This window comes from Amia ocellicauda, chromosome 15 (genome assembly GCF_036373705.1).
Source record: "Amia ocellicauda isolate fAmiCal2 chromosome 15, fAmiCal2.hap1, whole genome shotgun sequence".
Lineage (NCBI taxonomy): Eukaryota > Metazoa > Chordata > Actinopteri > Amiiformes > Amiidae > Amia > Amia ocellicauda.
In genome coordinates, this window is record NC_089864.1 from 21371811 (window position 1) to 21396196 (window position 24386).

Consider the following 24386-nt stretch of genomic DNA (forward strand, 5'->3'; position numbering starts at 1 on the left):
TTTATTTTGTATTCAAAACAAGTATTACAGGAGATACTGTAAGTCTGAAAATACAACTGATTATTAAAAAACGACATGATAACAGCAAATGAAACTTCATATGTACTAATGAGAGAATCAGCAATCAAAATTTTTTTTTTTTTTTTCCCCAATTAGGATACTTTTATCAATTCAAACGAATGTGTGTTTGCAGTTGGATCTCATTGCTTAGATGGCGACATAAAGGTGCCAGTAGAATTCTATTTTTCTGATTGGCTGGGATCTGTGTTTTACGGCCTGGGAGGATCCCATCATTGTTCCATCAGGTTAAGTGTGAAGACCAAGACAAAGTGATGGGGGGATTAAGGGTAGATTCATGTTTTGGAGTTTTGGACATGGTTAGGGCTAATGATCATTTTATAATAACAATCCCAACTCTGTTCTCTGGGTTGATGTAAGAAACTATAACACTGTGGCACAAATTTGCTACTAGGAACAATAAAACCAAGATGCTCCTCCTCTCCATCGTAACCTTTCTTATGCTTTTATGTGAACAAGAAATTTGAAAGGTTTTACCCACGAACAAAATACTGTAAGTTGTATGAAGTTTTTTTAAATACTTTATTTCGCGATAATATAACTAATTGGTTTTCCTTGTGGATTTTACATTTCCTGTATTTTCCAGTGCCCTCATATAGAGGTTGTGAGCACGCTTTTCCTTAACAACAGCCTTGAAGATCTGCATCTGTCTTGAGTACTTTGGCATTTCCTCCACTGCACACTGTAGGAGAAGAATAAGATAATCGTGATATACAATTATAATCATGCGACTGCATTTTATTCATGATATCTGAATTCTGAGTCATTTTTTGTCTATATATTAAATATGCTCAAATTTGATGATTTCTTAACGGGATATACACTACCGGTCAAAAGTTTTAGAACACCCCCATTTCTCCAGTTTATATTGAAATTTAAGCAGTTCAAGTCCAGTGAATAACCTGAAATGGTACAAAGGTAAATCATTGTGTATTAGTGCACTGTAAACAGTTTTCCATCTTGACATTTTGAGCTCTCTATGGGTGTGTTTAGCTTCTACCAAAACGTGGATGATCTTGTTTTGATCAGTAGACTGTCTGGTTTCAGAATATGTCATAATTGTAAATATTTTCATGGGATACCAAACACTTGGCAAACAACACAACAGTGATGAGTACACATGGATTAAAGAGAAGCAGATGGATTTGGTGCCCTTTAAAAGGTACCAGAGGGGTTTGTCAGTTTAAGGGGTTCAATGTTGTTAAACAAAACTATTCCATGATTTATTTTTTTCTCCAATTGTTTATTTGTTCTATGCTTTAGTTTCAGAGTACATTGAGACATTAAACTGCATAAATTGAAATAAAAACTGGAAAAATTGAGGTGTTCTAAAACTTTTGACTGGTAGTGTACATGTCTTGTTCTGTGGGCATTCTTTTAATGACAGGAGTTTAACTTAAAATAAAATTAAGGCAAATGAGTGCTAATGTAGTTATCGGACTCGTATGTATTATTTGATTGGCCTTACTCTGGTCAGTGCTTGGATGAGTCGACCAAGAACAGCATCTTCCAGCTGGGGGCTCAAGCTGGTTACCGCACTAACACAGTCAAGGATGCAGGAAATGGTCATGTCTTGACACTGATCGAGAACAAGAGGCAGATATAAGTGACACATTTAAAACTTTATTTAAATGCCACAATGGGAGGAAATTGAGCCTAAATCACTAACTGATTTCATAACAATTGTAGCAGATTGGAAAAATATACAGCCCTGGAAAAAATTAAGAGACCACTTAACATTGATTTCTGAACTTGGAGTGGTCTCAATTTTTTAGAGCTGCATCTATGAATAAATAAAACTGGGATGAAATCCTGTTTTGCGTAATTCTATGCAACAAGAATACATATATTTTGTATTGCTGTGGATATATTAATAATGATTGGAGTGCTATTTAAACCTTGGTAAAATATTACTGTGTCTTTAGAATGTAATTAAACATCAAGCAAAGACTCATTCTGTTGAGCTTGTACAAATTAAATTTAGTGTCATTGATGGCTTTAATCCACAATATTCCTTCTAGTTTGCACTTTGTCAAATGTTAATCTTTCCTCATGATGCATTCTTCTTTTCTCAGCAACAGACTATGCATATATAAATATTTTGAAAACTGTCAACATGTTTGTCCCTGGATTACCACTATTTTGTTGCAGAGAACTTCATTTGTGTCTGATATTTATTACATAGCGCAATAGTTAAATATAAGTATGAATTTATTAGAGTATCCACAGCTCTGTCTCTTAACCTACTTACCTTGTGTAGTGCACTGAGACTCTTTGCATCTTGTGTGGCAGCAACCAACAATTGTAGGTCATCAGATTTCAACACTGGCTCCTAGGGAGACAGGGAAACACTGGATTAGAGGAACAGAAGAAGGTTTTTCTTGGGTTAATCAGTCAATCACTCAAACTGTAGTTATGATGTAGTGTGTCTCTTTTATATGAGCAGTTCAGTTATGTTAAATAAGTTACATATAAGCACTGTGGCATGGTGGGGGTGATGTACACAAAGGAAGATATTTAAGAAAATAATTGATCTCCCAGCAGGCGCTTTCACACCAAAACAGCATGTGAAAATATCGGCAAGGCACCCGTCAGCCCAGGCACCTAGGTTTCATCAGACAGGTGTATATAATGAGAGAAAGTACACCCACTTTCAGCATAAACATTTACAATAAATTGCATGAGGGCTGAAACATCCAGCATAGAGTATCTGATGACTCAGAAGTACAGATGTCAGTAGAAGTCATCAAGATTTGTACTTTGTAAGATTTGTAAGTATCACAGAAATCTATTCAAGCAGAGAACCGAAGCATTTTCTCATTATAAGAGAACATTTTGCAACAAAACCTTGTTTTCCCACTAGTCTGACCTAAATGTGAGCCAAGGGGATTAACTGATTTTTTTTTGTTATTACTCACTTACCACTATCTAACAAACAACTTTCATGTTGATCAATTACCTTCAGTTGTTCCAGCCAGCTCCACAGCATGGAACTGATGACTCTGGGGTCTGACTCTGAGGCCAGTATTGCCCAAGGGCCCTCATTTTCATTCAGTTCATTCTAGATTTAGGACACAAGAACCACATAATTGTTTCACCCAGGTAATGCAAGTTCTGTATTTGGAAGTGAAGAGTGAACCCTCTCCAAAAACGTTCCAGAGCATTCCAAGAACCCATCTGTTCAGATTAGCATTAGCATTGGTCCCTAGCATTTACTTGACACCACCCACTATGGAAGCTCAGAGCACAAACATATCTGTTTCATTGTTGATTCTTCTACATGCTTAGTGTTTAAGTGCATTGTTTAGCTAGCCATTCCCTTCTTTACTCATAACTCATCACCTTTTTTTATTTAATAACTTAAATGTAATTTACAAGGTTGTAAACTGCTCAAAAGTACGAAGCACAACAAAACGTTTTAGTTCCCTGTAACTTCATAACAGAATACTATTGTCTGATACAATTCACTTTGGATAAAAGTCTTACCTGTAGGTGTGCTATTCTCTTCACAAATTCGTGCCCTGCAGGTTCCTGTTCTGCCATCGCCTTGGCCACAGCCTGCGACACCAAAACCAGCCCTAGCTGGTTCTGAGTACTGTTTAGCTAGTGATCAAAAAATGTATATATATTAATGAATGACTTCATTTCAGTCTTGCCTTAATTGTGCGATCATAATCATAACATCATAGCTGAAACAAATCAAACTTTACCAAAAGAGGTACAGTGGGGGAAAAAAGTATTTGATCCCCTGCCGATTTTGTATGTTTGCCCACTGACAAAGAAATGATCAGTCTATAATTTTAATGGTAGGTGTATTTTAACAGTGAGAGACAGAATAACAACAAAAAAATCCAGAAAAACGCATTTCAAAAAAGTTATACATTGATTTGCATGTTAATGAGGGAAATAAGTATTTGACCCCTTCGACTTAGTACTTGGTGGCCACCAGGTTTGCACACATCTCAGGAGCGATTTTGTCCCACTCCTCTTTGCAGATCCTCTCCAAGTCATTAAGGTTTCGAGGCTGACGTTTGGCAACTCGAACCTTCAGCTCCCTCCACAGATTTTCTATGGGATTAAGGTCTGGAGACTGGCTAGGCCACTCCAGGACCTTAATGTGCTTCTTCTTGAGCCACTCCTTTGTTGCCTTGGCTGTGTGTTTTGGGTCATTGTCATGCTGGAATACCCATCCACGACCCATTTTCAATGCCCTGGCTGAGGGAAGGAGGTTCTCACCCAAGATTTGACGGTACATGGCCCCGTCCATCGTCCCTTTGATGCGGTGCAGTTGTCCTGTCCCCTTAGCAGAAAAACACCCCCAAAGCATAATGTTTCCACCTCCATGTTTGACGGTGGGGATGGTGTTCTTGGGGTCATTCCTCCTCCTCCAAACACGGCAAGTTGTGTTGATGCCAAAGAGTTTGATTTTGGTCTCATCTGACCACAACACTTTCACCCACTTCTCCTCTGAATCATTCAGATGTTCATTGGCAAACTTCAGACGGGCCTGTACATGTGCTTTCTTGAGCAGGGGGACCTTGCGGGCACTGCAGGATTTCAGTCCTTCACGGCGTAGTGTGTTACCAATTGTTTTCTTGGTGACTATGGTCCCAGCTGCCTTGAGATCATTAACAACATCCTCCCGTGTAGTTCTGGGCTGATTCCTCACCGTTCTCATGATCATTGAAACTCCACGGGGTGAGATCTTGCATGGAGCCCCAGACCGAGGGAGACTGACAGTTATTTTGTGTTTCTTCCATTTGCGAATAATCGCACCAACTGTTGTCACCTTCTCACCAAGCTGCTTGGCGATGGTCTTGTAGCCCATTCCAGCCTTGTGTAGGTCTACAATCTTGTAACTGACATCCTTGGACAGCTCTTTGGTCTTGGCCATGGTGGAGAGTTTGGAATCTGATTGATTGATTGCTTCTGTGGACAGGTGTCTTTTATACAGGTAACGAGCTGAGATTAGGAGCTCTCCCTTTAAGAGAGTGCTCCTAATCTCAGCTCGTTACCTGTATAAAAGACACCTGGGAGCCAGAAATCTTGCTGATTGATAGGGGATCAAATACTTATTTCCCTCATTAATATGCAAATGAATTTATAACTTTTTTGAAATGCGTTTTTCTGGATTTTGTTGTTGTTATTCTGTCTCTCACTGTTATAATACACCTACCATTAAAATTATAGATCATTTCTTTGTCAGTGGGCAAACGTACAAAATCAGCTGGGGATCAAATACTTTTTTCCCTCACTGTATAGTAGAGGAGCAGAGAAAAATAACCAGATAGCATGGTGTTTAGAAAATAAAGAGAAGGTTTGCCATTTGTATTTTGTAAAATAAAAAATGAAGAATCTTTCTAATTGGTTAATCTTACCTGTTCCTCCTCAAATGTGGATAATTTGTACTTTAGTTTATATTAGCAAACAGCCCAACATCTCATGCTCTATTAATTGTGCAGTACTGCATAAGGCCTCGGCGTACCTCTACAGTTGTACTCAACCTGTTGAAGGCTGGTGTTTTTTTGTTCCCGCGCTTCATCTTTGTTGCATTTTCAGAGCCATTGCTGAGATCTTTGGGTGCCTCTGATTGAGAGCCTACAGCATTTGCATGTAAATTGTTGTAGCATTCACTCCTGGTCTGATGTTGCAGACAATGCACGTCCTTTTGGAGGGGCTCTGTTCTGGGGGCTGCAGCTTCTTGATTGGCTTGTTCACACTGCAGCTTTGAAGAGGATGAACAATTCCAGGCTGGTGGGGGGAGCCTCACAAACTCTAGGTCCTTAAAAAAACCATTGGAAATGTTGTAATTGAGGGAGTTTTATTAGCAAGCTAAGGGATTACTTAAGCACTATAGTTTCAATGCTATTACAATTTGAACACACTCGCTCCATCTGTTGTCTTCTAATTAGGTTCGAATCATTAACCTAAGGCTTTCTGCTTTAACCTTCGCTTTAATGGAAATTACACAGAAGTGCACAAAATCGTTTTCCTGCAAGTGAGTAATGTAATGTAATGTATTCTTCCAGAACGCTTGCAGCACTAGATTGTAAATAGCAATTTCTTACTTCACTTAGGCCACAGAACTAATATTAAATAATTAGAGGGAACTGTATTGGTTGTTTTCACCATTCCTTTCGAACCTAATTACAGCAATGAAGGTATTGTAGCCCTGGAGGCAAACAGCAGTCTGCACTGAACCCCAGTCACTTGGCCGGGTACTAATTAGATGCAAAATAGGAACCCTTTTGGGACAAGGGCATATCTATCATGGAGTGATTGAGGTTTACAATTTTTCTACGCAAAGTATGCTCTTAAAAAATCTGAATCCGGTGTTAATAATATATTTCAATACGTTTCCCCCTTGTAAGTTTCTACAGTATATGAATCGCCAGCTTGTTCTCTTAGAGCAGGGCTTCACAACTCTTGTTTTGAAGGCCCAGTGTCTTCAGATGTTTATTCCACACACAGCTCTAAACTACCTAGCTCAACTCATTATTAGCTTAATTGGACCAATTGACAATATTTCCCAGTTACAAAGGTTCTGGTGGTTCAGAGAGAGACCTAGAAGGCCTGCTGGAGTTGTGCAGCCTGGTGTTAAAGGGAACTTACCTTCATCCTCTCCAAAAGAGTAATCTTGCTGAGGTCTGAGTCACTATAGCTTCTCTTGTTCTGAAGAACTTCTCTCTTTCGCTCCTGAAACCCCTCCTTCTCCTCCCAGGAGGTGACGGACCGGATGGGTGAGTTCATCGTGTTATTTAGGTCTCTCAGAATGGGCGAGACATGGTGGGGCAGAAAAGTCTGTTTGATGAGTGTTTCTCTAATTTGCTCGGTTAAGTCAACAACTGCAGCCTCCCTTTCCACCTCAGCTTGAAGGCTGGTACACTCAGCTTTGTTTAAAGTCATTGACACCAGTCTCTTACAGACTAGGTCCACAATTTTGGGGATGTACTTCAAGTTCCGTGCTTCATAACCGTGGAGGAGGTTTTTCTGCCGGTGAAGGTACTGCTGCAGGGTGAAACGGCTGTGCCCTGAGCTGACATCCGTATACAAGATGAGCTGAGGAGTGAGGAATCGGGCAAAGTCAAAGACCAGATTTATCTGTGCCCTCGTCTGTATGGAGTAAGGCCGTTTTATCCGGATGTAATGAATGGCTTCACTCGGGCTCACACGAGTGAGGTAAACCAGGTAGCAAGCAATGAGGACACCTGCAGGCAACAACAGACAGCATGTAAGAGGCTGAGGTACAGTCCACCGTAAGATAAGTTAGTAATTAGCTGCATGAATGTCATGTTCTTATTAAGAATCGGCCTTTCACTATAAAGAAGTTGAAAAACTGATATTCAACTCAAACACTCACCTGTTCTTCCCAGTCCTGCATGGCAATGCACAGCAACTTTTCCCTCTTTCACAGCAAATGCCAACACTTTAACCTCATCCAACATTCGAACCAGAGATGAAACTCCAAAATCTGGCATGCCAAAGTTAAAGAAATAGACTGGGGAGAGTAATAAACACACATGAAAACATTTATATAATCTTCCTGCTTGGTCCTTTCCTCTTTCGATATCCCCAATGACCCAATGTATGATTGAAAACATATACTAGCCTACCAACATCAAGTATCTGTACAGGACTAGAAGAGAAGGACCTGAGGGCCCCTTGTTGACTAAAAAAAATTGGTAAACCTCAGCTTTAAATCTGTCACATAGACATAGTTGAACTTATCCAAGAGCAGTAGCTGTAAGTGTTGACTCACTTCCATTTTCCATGAAGACCTCAGGTAAGTAAGAGAAGCCACTTTCCTGTTCCAATGGGGGTCCACAGTGGGCATGTTCACCTGGCACTTGCACATTGATGATGGATTTGATGTTCAGTCTAAAGGGAATCAAGAAGCAAAGACTGTAAATTCACACATGCATTGAACACCTTTACTAAGGAGAGTACACCTAGTACTACTGCTATCTTTTAGTAGTGAAACACGTGTGTGGTGTAGTCATCTTAACAACCTTGGGGGCTAAGTATAGCTAAATTAATTATTGCTAATTAAAATCTCAAATTTGCTCTTTGTTCTGAAGGAGTTTTAAGACATTTTGGTTATGCTGCATAAAAAAAGAATAAAACAGGATGATCCTAAATACTTACTGATGGAATTGCTCTATAATGCCATACTTCTTTATGAGAACTGTAGAGGGTCTGGTCATGGCAAGAATATCATTTGTCACCCTGAAGGCAAAAAGAAACAATACGCCTTGATCAGTGTCTTTCAACTAAACTTGATGTCATTTTTCTCTCCCTGCAGGGTATGTGGTAGGGATTGCCAACACTTACATTTGCAGTCTATAGTGCTGCACAAAATTATTATTCAACTGTATTAGATCAGTTGCTTGTTCTATTTGCACTTCATATGAGAACAAACACTGCTTCACCTGGTGAGAGAGGAGAGGAATTCTTCACCTTCCCACATATGCAGTGATTTTCTGCCTCTCTCACAGAGGAATCCTTAATTTCTTCCCACTTTACTGAATTATAAATACAAACTTGCAGCTGTTCAGTCAGTGTCATTATATAGCCCTCAAAGAAAAACACCATCCCATCCAAATAGCTGAACAAACAAGTAGCGTAGCACTAGCCCACCCTGAACAAAAAGCATTTTAACATTCATACTTTAATCTGCTTGTATATCTGCTCAACATTACATCTCTCACGAAAATCGGTTAGACATCAAGCACTAAATCCGACCATGTGGAGAAGAGCCCTCGTATGATCTGCTGACTCGGCCTCCAGTTGGCTGGTCCTTCATAGCGACAGTCTCTTCCCCCGCAGGTGAGGGCACAGATGAGATTTGGGGGCACGGCCTTGATGAGGTTCTCGCGGGCCTGGGAATAGGAGGGCCGGGGCACAGGGACTCGCAGGGTCATTCTGGGGTAGAGAGGGGAGGACAGGGAGGGACTGTAGACACAGGAATATAAGGATAGAACTATTAGAGGAGGACCAATTCAGCAGAGTAGGGATAAGGTACACATATAGGACTACAGACAGGAACAAAAGCAGGAGGTGAAAGTTGAGTGGACACATGTACATACCCAGTAAATACACACAGTACACACCTAGTTCTGAACAAAACAAGGTATCAAAATCAAAGGTGTTCTAAGTGCAATTAAATGTAAATAAATAAATAAATCATTCCAGCAATAAAAAAAGCTTTGACTTGTTTGTAGGCCATGCCATGTTTGATATAAAACCAATTTCACTGCAGTGAATGTTAATCATTTTTATTGCTTCCTTATTTGAAATAACAACAAAAGCATTGCTTACCGTTTATGGTGTCACATCTTTGCAATAAATCAAACAAATCTGTTCACAATTGTTTAGAAAAGACTGTACAGCATTCTAGTAAACAAAGCTGCTTCTGTCCCTGCCACCGCAATGGTTTCCGCTGACCTATATCCACTAATGCATATTGATAATGTCATTAATACATTAAGACACAGTGATCCGCAGCTTATAATAAATACCCTTTGTTAGATAACAAGACTCTAGTAAATGCCTTTATTCCAAGCAGAGTTATATTTCTGAAGGCCAAAAATATATTAATTCTGGATAGCATGAAACCTTATCCTAGCAGTTTTATTTTAGATGTATTTAAATTATGTTTGGAATATATTATGATCCTTTCAAGTAATGTTCCTATTCTTTCCAAAAATATTTTATTCTGTAAATAATAAGAATAAGAATAAGAGTAATAGTACGAGTAAGAGTAAGAGTAAGAGTAAGAATAAAGTGTTGTAACTAATACAGTCACCGTGCTGATGTAACCAAGGAGGTAAAATAATGGCGGGTGATCAGAACTAACAACACTGTCCTCTGTGAAGCTTTTCTCACATTTATACCCAGGAAACTCCCACATTATAAAGTTAGCATAAACTTAAAGCACAATAAGCTTGAATATACACCGATCAGCCATAACATTTTGACCACTGACAGGTGAAGTAAATAACACTGATAATCTCGTTATCATGGCACCTGTCAGTGGGTGGGAAATATTAGGCAGCAAGTGAACATTTTGTTCTCAAAGTTGATGTGTTAGAAGCAGGAAAAATGGGCAAGTGTAAGGATCTGAGCAACTTTGACAAGGGCCAAATTGTGATGACTAGACAACTGGGTCAGAGCATCTCCAAAACTGCAGCTCTTGTGGGGTGTTCCTGGTCTGCAGTGGTCAGTACCTATGAAAAGTGGTCCAAGGAAGGAAAAGCGGTGAACCAGTGACAGGGTCATGGGCGGCCAAGGCTCATTGATGCACGTGGGGAGCGAAGGCTGGCCCGTGTGGTCCGATCCAACAGACGAGCTATTGTAGCTCAAATTGCTGAAAAAGTGAATGTTGGTTCTGATAGAAAGGTGTCACAGTGCATCGCAGTTTGTTGCGTATGGGGCTGCGTAGCCGCAGACCAGTCAGGGTGCCCATGCTGACCTCAGTCCACTGCCGAAAGCGCCTACAATGGGCACATGAGCATCAGAACTGGACCACGGAGCAATGTAAGAAGGTGGCCTGGTCTGATGAATCACGAGTTCAAGGTGTTGACTTGGCCTCCAAATTCCCCAGATCTCAATCCAATCGAGCATCTGTGGGACGTGCTGGACAAACAAGTCCGATCCATGGAGGCCCCACCTCGCAACTTACAGGACTTAAAGGATCTGCTGCTAACGTCTTGGTGCCAGATACCACAGCACACCTTCAGAGGTCTAGTGGAGTCCATGCCTCGATGGGTCAGGGCTGTTTTGGCGGCTAAATGGGGACCTACACAATATTAGGCAGGTGGTCATAATGTTATGGCTGATCGGTGTATATTATGGTTCTTAAGAAGTGTAAGTGCATTGGGCAGCATTTGGACTCCGGTACATATTCTGCAAGGATTTAAGATCCGATTTAAGAAGTTTGACACTGTTGCTTTTCTGTGCATAAATTAAATTGTCCACCTTATAAAAGAACTACACTATATAATAGATGTCTTCACAATCACTACATTGGATTGTGACACTTAACAGTATGAAGCCAAACATCTGCTGTTTAGGGTGAAGGTCTCTGTTCTCCTGCGGGGGAACCAAATTCTTTAGCTGATACCTAAGATCATGTTCTCACTCTTTACAATCAAAAGATGAAGCATTCCCTCAACATTTGGATATCTTACGTAGCAGCACATAGTTCAATGCGACTGGTAAATTAGTTTGTCTTGATGCCTGGGTACTTCGCTGTGTGGAAACCAACAGCTGAATATTCCCAATAACCTTTGTCTTCCACGTCTTTATGTTGTCTAAACCAAGTGTATTTTCTTTCCAACACCAGGTGGGTTTTAGAGGAAGGTCACTTGCATGCTGTTTTGAGGCCTTTATCCCTGTGGAATAGAAAGACATTACTCTGCATTTTAAGATTCTCTCCTCTGGTTACTGAGACTGATCTTTTCAAAAGCTTGAACCCTTGCTACCTTGAGCTAAACCATTTGGTCGAGCATTACAATAAGGAATCATCATAATCGGGCAATCATCACTTCTCCATTGGATGACCTAACAGAGGATTATTTGAAACAATCAATCACACCTGCATTCCTTAAGAGTTAAACATTAGACATGTTTACTCTCATTTTGTGATAAATTACCCCTCTTTCACACGTGGGTAAGCAATGCTACAGTTGAGTAATTGGGAGCTCTGTGTTTATTACTTCATAAACCTTCCTTCCTCCTTCTTACTGATTGTGTTAGTCTGCTATGTTGCATATGGTCATATGGTATATTAGAGATACGCATCTGATCACTGTAGGCAGGCACATTTGGAGTGTTGCTGGGAAGAGAAGTGAGAATGACTGGGAGTTTGATGATGCACATATCTGAGGTGAAAGTGTCTGAAAGTAGTCACACCCTTCTTCTGAAACAATGTTATTCTGTGATTCATTTACCAGTAAAGAAAGAAGTGTGGTGTGTTAAACTATTTGCTTTCTTTCTTACTTAACCTACTTGTTTCTCTATTATATATTTTGTCGAACATTGATTCAGCCTATATGAAACCCATTGAGGTCTATGTAGTGTCATTCTTCAGATATTATTTAAATTTGTATCTATTTCTTATCAGACGCCCCTTACCCAGAGCAGTTATCATGGCGGGCGAGAAGCAGGGTCTGGACAAGCAGCTGAGTTCAGTAGCTGGTGAGAATCAATACTTTATTACATTTTTTCGTGACTTGCTGAATCAAGCAACATGACATAAAACCCCAACCAAAATGTGTATTTGTTTGGCAGGCGCCTTTATCCATGGCAGCAGACAAGGTTTATTAAAAATGTGACAACTGATGGTCAAGACAGTAAAGTATGTCGGAATATGAATTCAGACATCATTTGTTATGAATGTGTGGGCAGAGACTTCCACAGAAATTGAAACATCATACATAGGTGTGTCCCTGCAGATTGGTTAGTTTAACAGAAAACAAAATCCCTAGAAGCCCCAGAAGTGTCATATTTTATCTCGTAATCATCTGTAGCAATCGACATTCCTGTAAGCTAATTGCATTTGTTGTTGCAGTGGTAAGGTCTACGTGCACAAAAGCATTTACAGTTGCACAGAGGAAGCTGTTCATAACTAGTGATAATTATTTGGAAAGAGTTTTGAATGAATGTTTGAATGTTTGAACAGAGCTCAAATACAAATCTCGCTCCTTCAATACAACTATAGTTTCCAAAATCCTACAGTAGCGTAGCTGGGAGTGATTTAATTTTATAAAATTAAATCACTACCAGCTACACTACTGTAGGATTTTGTAATTCCTAATAATTGTTGTGTGGGAGATGACCCAGTTTGTGCCACCTTCTTATTACAATACAATACAATACAATACACAATAATACTTTATTGTCCACACAAGGTGGAAAATTGTCTTTGGTCTCACTCGATGAAAAACGCAAAAAAATATAATTCATACACATATAGATCAATACATACAATAAATAAGTGCATTATACATAAAGATACATTCTAAAATACTATTTAAGATCATCTTGAGTTAAGAAAGCTAATTGCAGTATATTTTCTTTTGACAGATTTTTTTTTTTTTGCTTTTGTTTAAATTTGTTCGTTTCTGTACAGACAACCTGGCTTCTGTTCTATGTGCTTTTTATAGAATTTTATAATTAGCAGCACATTATAAAAATACAACAACAGCAATGTCATATAGCAGAAAAAAATATATACCAAAGTGGATATATCATATAATAGAAAAAATAATTCATATACCAAAATGTATATATCATATGGCACAAAAATATAAATCACATACCAAAGTGGATATATCACATAGCAAAAAAAAAAAAATGATCGTATACCAAAGTCGGTATTTCATATACCAGAAAAAATATGCCACTCTGCAAAAAAAATATATACCAAAGTCCTGTGGTGGAGTTGTTGGGTTGGACATGCACAGTGCGCCCAGCTGGTTAGATATGAGAGGATCCTTCACATGGTCACAGGCATTAGAGCCCAATGAGGGAGACATCGATGTGGACATTCATGCGCAGGCGTTAATCAAGATACCACTCATGAGGCCTAAATTAAAGATTACAGGTGTACACCCTGAGGCTAGTGTATGCGTTGCTCGCTATGTTTTATTGTATGCTGTACTTTATTATTAACAGGCTATGTTTTTATCATGTTGGTGTTTTCAGAAGAAGGGTCATTAGTACCCAAGGTGGCGGACTCAAAATCTCACTCGCAATGAATTAAAGATGGATGATGGGACACCTAGTGCATCAATGTGTTCATTTCTGTGGTACAGGTCCAGTCCCTGAGCCATGACACTGACACGCAATTCAATACAGACCAGCTGTGTCAACGATTTATTAATCCCATTATAATTGTTCATTCTTGTTAAGGTACAATGCTTCAGTTGAAGCAACCCTTCGGATTCCCCAGTGAATCAGGCACCCCAGTGAGCGCTTCCAGTAACAGATGAGGCTTTTCAACAGGAGACAGGCCCGGGAAGTAAAGTCACTGGCACAATGTCTGTTTGTTTATCTTCGTTTATTGAAAGTTTCACACAGCCTTTTATACATCTACAAGCAATATTTCAAAGGAGGTTCGGGGCAGTCCCGAACCTGAATGATATTTTCTTGGCCTATGTCCTGGGGCAGTTCCGAGACACGGGAAGAAATAATTGATAAGGTATTCTTTATAATCGGGAATACAATATTTCATCCAGACATGGAGGCACTGGTACCAAGGACAAAGCACACACTGTACTGATTAGAATGTGATATATATATATATATATATTTTTTTTTTTTTTCAGTTCGTTACCTAAGGAATGTCCACGGCAGTAAACTATCTCTTTCTGCCATACAGATAAGTCTGAGCAGAGAAATAAGAACAAAGAGACCCTTATAAGAGCAAGTTTTAACTAGTATCTTACTGGAAAGCAATTTTACCCCAACAATTCTACTCTGATACCGTTACACACGGGAATATATATATATATATATATATATATATATATATATATATATATATATATATAAATAACCACCGCGCCACAGACATGAGGATTCATCTGACACTTAAGTGCCTACAGCTGCCGCAGACAGGTGTCTTGATTAGTTGTATATGATTGAATTATTGGAATCTCCAATTAATGTATTAATTCAGAAAAAAAAAAAAAAAATATATATATATATATATATACACATATACTGTATGTGTGTGTACATATTTATATAGCCTACCTATATGTACTGTAGTCTATACACAGCTGTAGTCACTATAGTTACTTCAGTCTAGACTATAGTTAACTATATTATATTAACTATATCACCCAGCAAAAACGAAAAAACAAAAAAATACATTAACATACTGTATACGCACAAATGGTGTGGCAGACACTTAACTGACAGTTTGATCAAAATTACTATGTAAGGGCAGTACTGTACAGCCATGAATCTAGATTGGTTTCACTACTCTAATTGGCTTGCCTTGATTTTGATTATTAGCTGATATGTTTTGTCAATGTGATGCAGTCTCTGTTTGTTATAAACTTGAACAGCATCACATTGGTCATAAATCGACAATTCACCACCAAATTACATAAAAAAAAACAAATAGAGCTATTAATACATCACAAACAACAAATATAGTACCAATTATTTAAAACTGTTATAATTGTGTATTAATGTATATGTACAATCATCGATAATGATCATCCGACACTTTTGTTTGCATCGATGTCTCCCTCATTGGGCTCTAATGCCTGTGACCCCATGAAGGATCCTCTCATCTCTAACCAACTGGCGCACTGCGCATGTCCAACCCAGGGACTTTGTATATATATTTTTTGCAGAGTAACATATTTTGTCTGGTACAGTATATGATATATCCACTTTGGTATATGATTTTTTGTTTTTCTACTATATGATATATCCACTTTGGTATATGATTTCTTTTTTCTGTTAATTTTGAATTGAATGGCCCCTCATAATTCTCCACGACTTCTGGTGACTAGCATTAGTGAAAAATGAACTTCTTTTACTGCTGTCATAAACAGACTTACCCGTGTGGGCTGCTACTGATGTCTTGTGCACATTTAATTGAACAAACTAACTTTATTGTTTAACTGTTGTACGAAATTATGTTTCTATGTGAAGAGGTTTGAGGAGCATGTGATGTTAGGTACTGCAGAGGAGAGATGGTGTAGCAGTGTGTGTGCATGTGTGCCACTGCCTGAGACTAGGGAGGGTTCAAAGTTCAAACACCAGTCTGTCAGCGGACCAGTGTTGTGTAGGAGCAGGTTTGCCTCTCTCTTGGAGATCAGTGATAGTTACTATATTTGTACACTATTGTAAGCCTCAATAATTAATAATATCAAGTGTTAAAAAATACAATCATTTTAATTACATCAGTAAAATCTAATATTGTAGCTAAGCCATGAATGAGTCAATCATAATTGTGAGTGTATTAATGTGGTGTAGATTTTCATGCTTATTAACATCATCACTACCTAACAATATCTCTTTAGGCTACTGTTATCAGCTTCTCTTTAGAAACAAAATGGGTTAGATTTATGATCTGAATGATATAAAAACTGGTTTATTTGCTTAGAATAATGCATTTCATAAATTAAGTGCTTTTGAATGAAGATACACAGCTTTAACGTTTATTAAGTGCGAAATTGGAGTCGAGCACTAGGTGGCAGTAGCGCCTGCAGTGAGGATCGTATCCCGTTGCCCCGACCCCTCTTTGCCAGCGCTCTTCTAGTGCGGTACGCCTTGAGAAGCTGCGCAGCTGTGCACTATGTTCTGCGCGGATCTGCGCGGCTCCACCAATGGGATCGCTGGGATCCTGCAGACGTGTGCTGTGAACATGTCCTCCGTCGCGCCTGTCAGGTGACCGTGGCGATCACATGATCACAAGGAAACGGGAGTCGAGCTGAGCAGCGTTTGGTTTTATTCGCGATTGTCTTATCTAGACATGGTGAGTATTTTAATTAGAATGATTTTATGTATCAAACAAATAAGCGTAAACAAAGTCTTATCATGTGTGTCCTTGATATTGTTTAGCTTATGAATGTCCTGTTGGTATAACTGACTGAGCAAGTATACTGACATTTTAAAATAACAATCAAGTAGATGTGCAACTTTTTACGTTATACAATATCATCATCATCATCATCATCATCATCATCATCATCATCTCCGGGGTTTAGTATAAAATCCAGTTGATCTAAATGTCAGCGTTTGTAGGCTGACACTGGACACGTTTCTTTCTACCAGGTTAATACTTTCCCGATCATATGAACCTATTGATAATACAATATGGCGACGGTATGCAGCCCTTAGTTTCAGTGGACTCGGGCTGCTGTGTGTTGTGGCAGTGCCTTACTCGGCCTGATGCTTTGTGTCTTCAGTCAGTTACCAAACGATGTCTTGGGCTTGGGTTGTGTAACTGTTTTGCCCGTGTATTATAAGCACATGGCTTCTCTCTGGTGTAATCAAAGTGTTGTTTCCCCTCAGACCACCGCTCTGACTCAGGGGCTGGAGAGGATCCCCGACCAGACGGGCTACCTGGTCATCAGTGAGGACGGGGTCCTGGCTGTGAGTGCGCCGGCCCTGGTGGATGTGTTGTGTGTGTCATGTGGAAATGTATTTGTGTTAAACCTGGTTTACCCCACTTTGCACTAGTTTGGAAGATCTCTAGTATGTTTTGATCCTCTTTCTCAGATCTTGGTGTGCTCAAGGTTGGGGGGGGGGGACTGCCTGTTGCTAATTAACTGTCCCCCCCCCACCCCCAGTCTGCAGGAGACCTGGAGAATGACGAGCAGGCAGCCGGGGCGATCATGCAGATGGTGCAGACGGCCTGCAAGTTCAAGCTCCACGGCAGCACTGAGCCCCCGTTCAAACGCATGTCAGGTCAGAGCTCTGCCACCCCCTGCCCCCTGCGGACTGTCCTGCAGCTAGGGCAAACGTGTGCATCTAAACCGCTGGCATGTCGTGTGTGGTTAACCCTTTCTCTACTGGTTCTCTCTAGTGGTGTTTGAAGATCACGTGTTCATGGTGACCGTGTCCGGGCAGAAGGTCTTTGTGGTGAAGCGGCAGAACAACCAGCGACAGCCAATCAACGTCTAGGGTTGGGGTGGGAGATAAGGCTCTCCCGATTTGTCGGTTCTCACAGGAGGGGTGGCAGGAGCCAATACGAATCTTGTTGAGTGGGACTGCGACTCATTTGGACATTTATTTTAAGGGAAGAAATGTCATGACATTGGGGGTTAGGGGTTAGACATCACTCCTCCACGGAAGCATCTTCCAGGATCTTCTGTTTTTCTTCCACTTTGCTGGACTTAAATGCTATTAAGGATTTAATGGAGTCAGGGCACAGAACCTGCAGAGCTCACTGTGTTAAAAAAAATATATACAACAATAAAGAGCCAGTTGGTGGAAAGAAAGCGATAAACCTACAAATCCTTGTGGCCCTGAGACACCCTGCCGGATTCAAACCAGTTGATTTTGCTGGTTTTGTTTATCTTGTGTCTCGATGCCTATTAATACATTTAATATTTGTGTAACTTCATACTAAAATCGTAATCTAAAATAGGTCGGCACAAAAAGAATGGTCAGAACCAGGCAAGCTGCTGCAAGGAGCTCTTTGTGTTTCAATAAGTGAAACATTGTGTCTATATGTGTATTTTGTGTAAGCCTTCAGCACGGTCTATATGTTCTGGCTGCCCACTGCTGTGGTGACAATTGGTTGTCCAAAATCGGAAAATAAATAAGAAAGATCTAAATGACTAAGGAACTCATTGGTGTTTGAAAACTCAATAAAATATTATATTGTACATTAATGGGTTGTGTCTTGGTTATAATTATTTAAGTGTAGAATTATAAGACATGAGAAGTCTCAAGGCTGTAATAAAAAAAATACAAAAAAATGAATATCACTGGATTCCCCATCACTACCCCATAAAGCATGTACTGTACATTATTAATTATATTAGGAAGAGACAGCAACAGCATATTGTTTCACATTTTTCTATTTTTATTATTTTTTAAAGCAGGAAGATATGCAGAATGCCTTTTTTTTCACATCACTTTTTTTTTTTTTTTTTTACGAGTGAGTCCCGGGAGGACCACCCAACCAAGCAATGTAGACAACCACAAGCCAGTTCCCGTGTGACACCTACTGCAGCACACTCAAATGTGCTGTAGTATTTGTGCACACGGCAAACCAAGTGTTAATTTACACCCTTTCTCACAGCACCAAAATAAACCGCAGAGTAAATAGACGTCATTGAGGATTCAGTAAAAACAAACATTCAGCAGGGTTTCATTGGTTTCTTTATGGTAGCGTACGAGAGGCAGTTGAGGTTCAGGGTTTGTTGTCTTTGTGTGGTTGCTTTGATCTTTGCAGGCTTTATTACATTGCTTCACATTATTTCTTCATTCTACATTTGTCATTAATTCTGTTCCATCTTCAGAACGATAGTATTTGCCAGTTGGCTCAGTTCACCAGTACAGCCAGATCTCAGAGAGACCTAGAGACTGGTGGTCTGCCCTTGGGAGCAGACGTCTAGAAAGAAGGAGAAAAAATAATTAAAAAAGAATCCCTGTGCAGTTACTTTGTCAACACGATAAACAAGATTTTACAAATATATGTAAAGGAGCTTCAATATGGAAATGTCAGTGTGTGCAAAGCTATACGAAATCCTTTGTAGCTTTCTCTTCTGTGGCTGCTGCCTGTGTTGTTGTGGGAGGCTCATTTAATCTTAAATCCTGTATGATAAGGTGCCTGGAGAGAAAGATGCAGACACTTGGCTCCATATAGATATATAAAACATGCAATGAATGTGTCATATTTAACCTACATTTTATATACCTTTCAATTAGAACACACAAATTGCATTTATATATTGTTTACAACCTAGAGTATGTTAAGCATATTAACAGAGTTTTAATGGCCTTGCAGTAACTGGCGTCTACTTATTATTAAGATATTGTCATATTATTAACACTTTGTAAGCTAATTCAGTACTAACAGATTGGAAGTTATTTACACTTATTTGCAGTCATATCAGAATCTTATCAGAAATTTCCAGAAAGTCCATTTTTTCGGTTTGTTTTGTAAGTCACTTTGGAATTTCTGAGTTTTGGGGGGGAAATGCGGTTTTTATTGACAGTAAAGTAAAAGAAAAGAAACATTTATGATTCTTTCATGTTTTTTTTCCCCCTTGCTCAGACAAACACCTGAGCTACAGAAGCCACAGACAAAGAAATCATCAGATGCAATTGAGAGGGCAAGATGTGCAACATCCTTATACTATATAGTTTGAAAATCCACCCAATTTGACAAAATAATCAGAGTGGTATGTTCCTTATGGGTATTGATACTTAATACTTTTATCTTTAAACCATATAAACTATTGTGTTCATCTTCAAATGTTTTTGGAGCCCCTAAAAGGGACTTGGAAAAAATAAATCGCTAGCATTATAGAACACAAATTAATACGTGTTCTAAATGGCATCATTTTCCTAAGTAAGTATTTTCTGCACCCTGAGAGTAAGGAACAGTGTGGTACATTACTAACTAAACAGAGTACCAAAATAAGGTTTCCCTAAATTATGACTTAAATGGTGAAATAATCAATTTGCACTGTGAAAGTCCATAGGTAAAAACAACTGTAAAGAAATACACAGCTATTGCTAAATATATCATGGATTTGTAACAGCCTACTCTATACTATGTTACTTGACATATTGTTAACATTATTGAATAATGTTTACGTCATGTTTATCATCACCAAATCCGTTTTGTTAATCCAAGGACAAACCCATGTATTAAATATCATAAATAGACAAATGGGCATTATGCAGTTCAAGATATGTCTGATTTGATTTGAGAATACTAACCTGAAAATAGTCCACAGAATCATGTTCCCAAATCTAAAAGACAGCTACAGCAAGCAGAACAGGAATGGAATCCATGGCCACTGGACCCCTTTGAAAACAATGAAGAACAAAATTCAGATCTGTTCTGAATTACACGTGCAGTGGGCTTGAAACTGAATTATCTCTGCAAAAACAACAAACATAAGCCTTCTAATTTAAAGACACCATATATATACATCATATATATGTAAAACAAGCAAGTTGAACTCACATTGAAAAGTAAAGCAGGAAGCTCGGAAGACCTTCTGTCTGAACAGAAAGTCTTCGTCTTAAATACACATATGGGAGTTACATCATCAAAAAGATTATCTTCCTGATTGCCCTCTAGCTTAATTATTAACAAACACGGCAGTCATGGAAATCTCCAGAAACACTGAATACAAACAGAAGGTTACTAGGAAGCAGTTATGATGTAATGTAAACCAAGTGCCTTCCAGATCATTCGTGAACAATCGAGAATTCCCAGCAATAGGTATATACATTACACATTGCATTTAATTGTTATAAATAAAATGTCCATAATAATCATATATATGTTTTATTATGTGCACACTGCACATACAGTAAACACTGAAGTGCTTATGAGTTTTCGCTTAAAAAGTGAAGTTAGGATAATGGTGATTTAAAACCATTGTACTAATAATGGGGTTGGTTTTAATGTGACCTTGCAGTTTTCATTAGCTTTCGGCGTAATATTAGTTGAAAACTGTACTCAAATTCCTATAAAAGCAATACTGTCATTAAACCACTTTGTAAAACAATCCAAATGTACCTGCTAAACAAAATATAACATGTTTTAATAATATTTTATCCTTACAGGTCCATAAAGTAAGTTACCATGGCTCCAAAAGGAGATAACTACTCTTGACAAGGAAGTGTATTCTGTGAGGGAAACTTTAAGAAAAACACTTATCACACAGCCAGAGTAAATCTAAATTAGGAGACTGAAAGAACAGCAGCTGCTGGAAATACTGCACTGGTCTCCTGTGTTAAAGGGGAAATTAAAGGGGAAATTCCGAAACACCAAAAATAATCATGTAAAACAATTGCAACATTCTGGGTGGTGAAATAAACTTTTTATGACTACAAACATATGGATCTTTCAGAAAAATAGGGTGATGGGGCCATCGAACGTGCACAACATGTTTGTTTTTAATTATTTTCATGATTTTTCTGATTTCCCCAATTGCCTTCCAGCAAAGTAGCCCCATGATATCACGGCATATTTCTCGATCTCTAATTTCTGGTACGTAGAATGAACTGGACATGAAAAACTCACTCCACAGAATGTCTCCACTTATAGATTAACCTGAGAAAATATGGAATTGCTGTGGTTTTCCCCTTTAAAGAGGGATGCTGTGAGGGGTGTACAGTAAAACAGCAGCAAAACAAGATCTTTTCCATTGAGATTTTTTGTTTATTGTGAGTCTTCCTTTCAATAGTATTTCTCATTTAGATTTCACAAGGGACCCCTTAATTTTACTGCCAAAAGTACAACAGAAGAAATAGAAAGAATTGGCATTCATCATAATAGCTCCTCTAAAACAGTAACCATATTTAAATTCTTAGATTTGGAATTATACTCCTCAATTAACTTTCAGAGCCGAATATGTGTGAGCTGTGTGCATAAAATATATTAAAGAGTGTTTCATTATGACTTATGATTACGACTTTTTTATTGTTTGCAGGTACAGCTGCTGCTGAAGGACAGAATGACACCACACATTTTCAAATCAGTTTCAGATTTTTCTTTTTTTATTCATTTATTTTTTTAAGAAAACAATGCGTCCCGCCTTGATTATAAAGTCCTGGGCGAAATTAAGTCATCTGAAGACAGTTTTAGGAGACTTGGGCCCGGACTAAACCCACACTTTAACCCACCTGCCAAAATGTGTTGGCAGGTGGGTTGGAGATGCGTTTGGGTCCAGGTCTATGTTACTTTCCACTGTTCTTTGAATAACTGGCATTGTGGTCCCAGGCATTCCAAAGTGATCGTGTTTTCCCAGTGGGTTCCCTCGACCCACCGAACCATGCAACGCAGACAAACCAGAAGCTAAGGGAAAGGGTAAGGGAAATTTTCTGGTTGTTTTTGTAGGATGCTTCTGTGTCTTTGTCACGTTGATACGCTGCTTCGAGGTCAGTGCTTTCACGCTTTAAGATCTTGACAAGCTGTGACACTGGATCTGCCCACCCACATCCCTGACTGGGACATGGTCTCCCTGTCGTGGGAACAGGGATATCGCCTTCTCCTCCTCCTGTGGACACACATAAGTATTAGCCTTACCAGAAATGCTTGGATGTTCTTCTTTGATTTTCTTTGATTACTGTAGTCCCATTCAGAAGACTTAGGAAGATGAATCGAATCTTGTGGAAATGGTTCAAGAATATACAAGAGATGGATGTACACGCTGGCAGTCAAAATTAAAGATGCCACATATACAATCTCACTGATCTACAACTAAGGACGGAGCATAATATATAGAAACGTGTGAAAATATACTAACCTTCCCAAAGGAAAATACAACACAGGATATTTCTGTCTTGTGCATTTTCTTATTTTAAAATCAATTAATCTTCTGAAATAAAATGGTCTTACCTGAATAGGTTTAAGCAAGCAGAAAAGGATGGGCCCTCATCGTTAAAGGCACCCTGTAAGATAAATACATAATATAATGTAGTTAACAATACAGTCAATAACAGCTACCCCGCCCTACAGAGAAACACTTTTAAAGAGCTTACACCCACTTCCCTGGGAAATCAAAGCTAATGCAAAGCAGTCAACAGGTCTCAAGACTCATTTCCTTAAGGTTAATGCATTCAACTTCAAAATGATAACGATTTAAAATCTTCAGCAATGCCCAGATATATTGCCCGTGCCAAGTTTAATGACAGTAAATAGTGTAGATCTTCCAAAATAATATGAATAATGAAAAAGCAAATAAATAAATAAATAAATAAAAATACAATACACCCCTTTTGTACACAGTATTCCCTTACAAGGACATGGGCTTTATTTAGAAAACAGTAGAATGACATGTTGGAGAAGTAGTTTTAAATCCCTTATACACTCATTTGAAGAATGATAAATAACAAGCATATTACAAGCAAGACAAACACAGAAATACAATATAAAACAAAAATGTGCATTATTTGTGTCATGCATGTAAAAAACAACAACTTCTAAAGCAAACAGTATTTCATTTTCAGTCTTCTTCAGTTTTAATATATATGTGTATGAATACAGGTTATTTATTAAAACCAGACTCACCAGTCACGGCCTCCCTGCGCAGCAGCTGTGCGGGATGAAGAGACAGACGCACGCAGCGCTGCTGTTTATATACGGGCCGCACGTCATCTCACAGGCTCCACCCACACACCTATAATGCCCCATTTTATTGTTTTTAGCAGCAATGACACAACAATTCAAAGTTGTTATACATGACCGTTCATTAATTTTAAAGTAAAATCCTGTAAAATAGGGTTTACATTTCTGTTTGTTACTCCCCGGACGCCGACCCGCCCCAGCTGGTCCAGTTTCATTTCTCCTGGTCTCTATCCAGTTTCATTTCTTTCTCTTAAGTTTCGTTTCTTAAATGGCTGTAAGAAACTGTGCCCCTTGCAAAAAATGGTGACCCCCTTCCTCGGTGCCAGCAAATACACACCAGAGTCACAAAGGTGTGAGTGTGCATTCAGATAGCAAATCATTGATCATTATAATCTCCTTTAAATGTCAAAGGTTTCTGTTACTTACAAATAAATAAGTAAATACACATGCATGTCGCTGAAGTGTATGATGTCTTTATATCTTTTTATTTCTATTCTGTACACATGGGGTGCCAACT

The 24386-nt window shown here is 38.9% G+C and overlaps 2 protein-coding genes and 2 long non-coding RNA genes across 4 annotated transcripts; 2 read left to right on the top strand and 2 right to left on the bottom strand.

The window, feature by feature from the left end:
* Window positions 1–50: 50 nt before the first annotated feature.
* LOC136771461 (protein tyrosine phosphatase domain-containing protein 1) lies at window positions 51–9495 on the bottom strand. Its single transcript, XM_066723786.1, has 12 exons — window positions 9397–9495; window positions 8821–9110; window positions 8224–8304; window positions 7838–7956; window positions 7439–7576; window positions 6691–7286; window positions 5564–5860; window positions 3565–3681; window positions 3038–3139; window positions 2330–2410; window positions 1547–1657; window positions 51–760 (listed from the first exon to the last, which is right to left on the bottom strand). The coding sequence occupies exons 2-12, from the start codon at window positions 8997–8999 to the stop codon at window positions 620–622; spliced, it is 1962 nt and encodes a 653-aa protein (XP_066579883.1). The 5' UTR covers window positions 9000–9110; window positions 9397–9495; the 3' UTR covers window positions 51–619.
* A 2402-nt stretch (window positions 9496–11897) lies between these two features.
* Window positions 11898–14119, top strand: LOC136711120 (uncharacterized). Its single transcript, XR_010804709.1, has 3 exons — window positions 11898–11965; window positions 12203–12276; window positions 13993–14119. It is a non-coding gene; the product is annotated as an uncharacterized LOC136711120 (long non-coding RNA).
* A 2332-nt stretch (window positions 14120–16451) lies between these two features.
* lamtor4 (late endosomal/lysosomal adaptor, MAPK and MTOR activator 4) lies at window positions 16452–18443 on the top strand. Its single transcript, XM_066723842.1, has 4 exons — window positions 16452–16579; window positions 17119–17199; window positions 17397–17514; window positions 17633–18443. The coding sequence occupies exons 1-4, from the start codon at window positions 16577–16579 to the stop codon at window positions 17728–17730; spliced, it is 300 nt and encodes a 99-aa protein (XP_066579939.1). The 5' UTR covers window positions 16452–16576; the 3' UTR covers window positions 17731–18443.
* A 173-nt stretch (window positions 18444–18616) lies between these two features.
* On the bottom strand, window positions 18617–23936 carry LOC136771503 (uncharacterized). Its single transcript, XR_010822330.1, has 5 exons — window positions 23813–23936; window positions 23141–23193; window positions 20756–22799; window positions 20506–20593; window positions 18617–19168 (listed from the first exon to the last, which is right to left on the bottom strand). It is a non-coding gene; the product is annotated as an uncharacterized LOC136771503 (long non-coding RNA).
* Window positions 23937–24386: the final 450 nt, after the last annotated feature.

Coding starts and splice junctions, on each gene's coding strand:
- lamtor4 (XM_066723842.1), top strand. Junction 17,200..17,396: donor GTGAGGACGGGGTCCTGGCT/GTGAGTGCGCCG, acceptor CCCCACCCCCAG/TCTGCAGGAGACCTGGAGAA. Junction 17,515..17,632: donor CCCGTTCAAACGCATGTCAG/GTCAGAGCTCTG, acceptor GGTTCTCTCTAG/TGGTGTTTGAAGATCACGTG.
- LOC136771461 (XM_066723786.1), bottom strand. CDS start 8,999: ATGACCCTGCGAGTCCCTGTGCCCCGGCCCTCCTATTCCCAGGCCCGC. Junction 8,305..8,820: donor CGAGGGCTCTTCTCCACATG/GTCGGATTTAGT, acceptor TTTTGCCTTCAG/GGTGACAAATGATATTCTTG. Junction 7,577..7,837: donor GGTCTTCATGGAAAATGGAA/GTGAGTCAACAC, acceptor TACTCTCCCCAG/TCTATTTCTTTAACTTTGGC.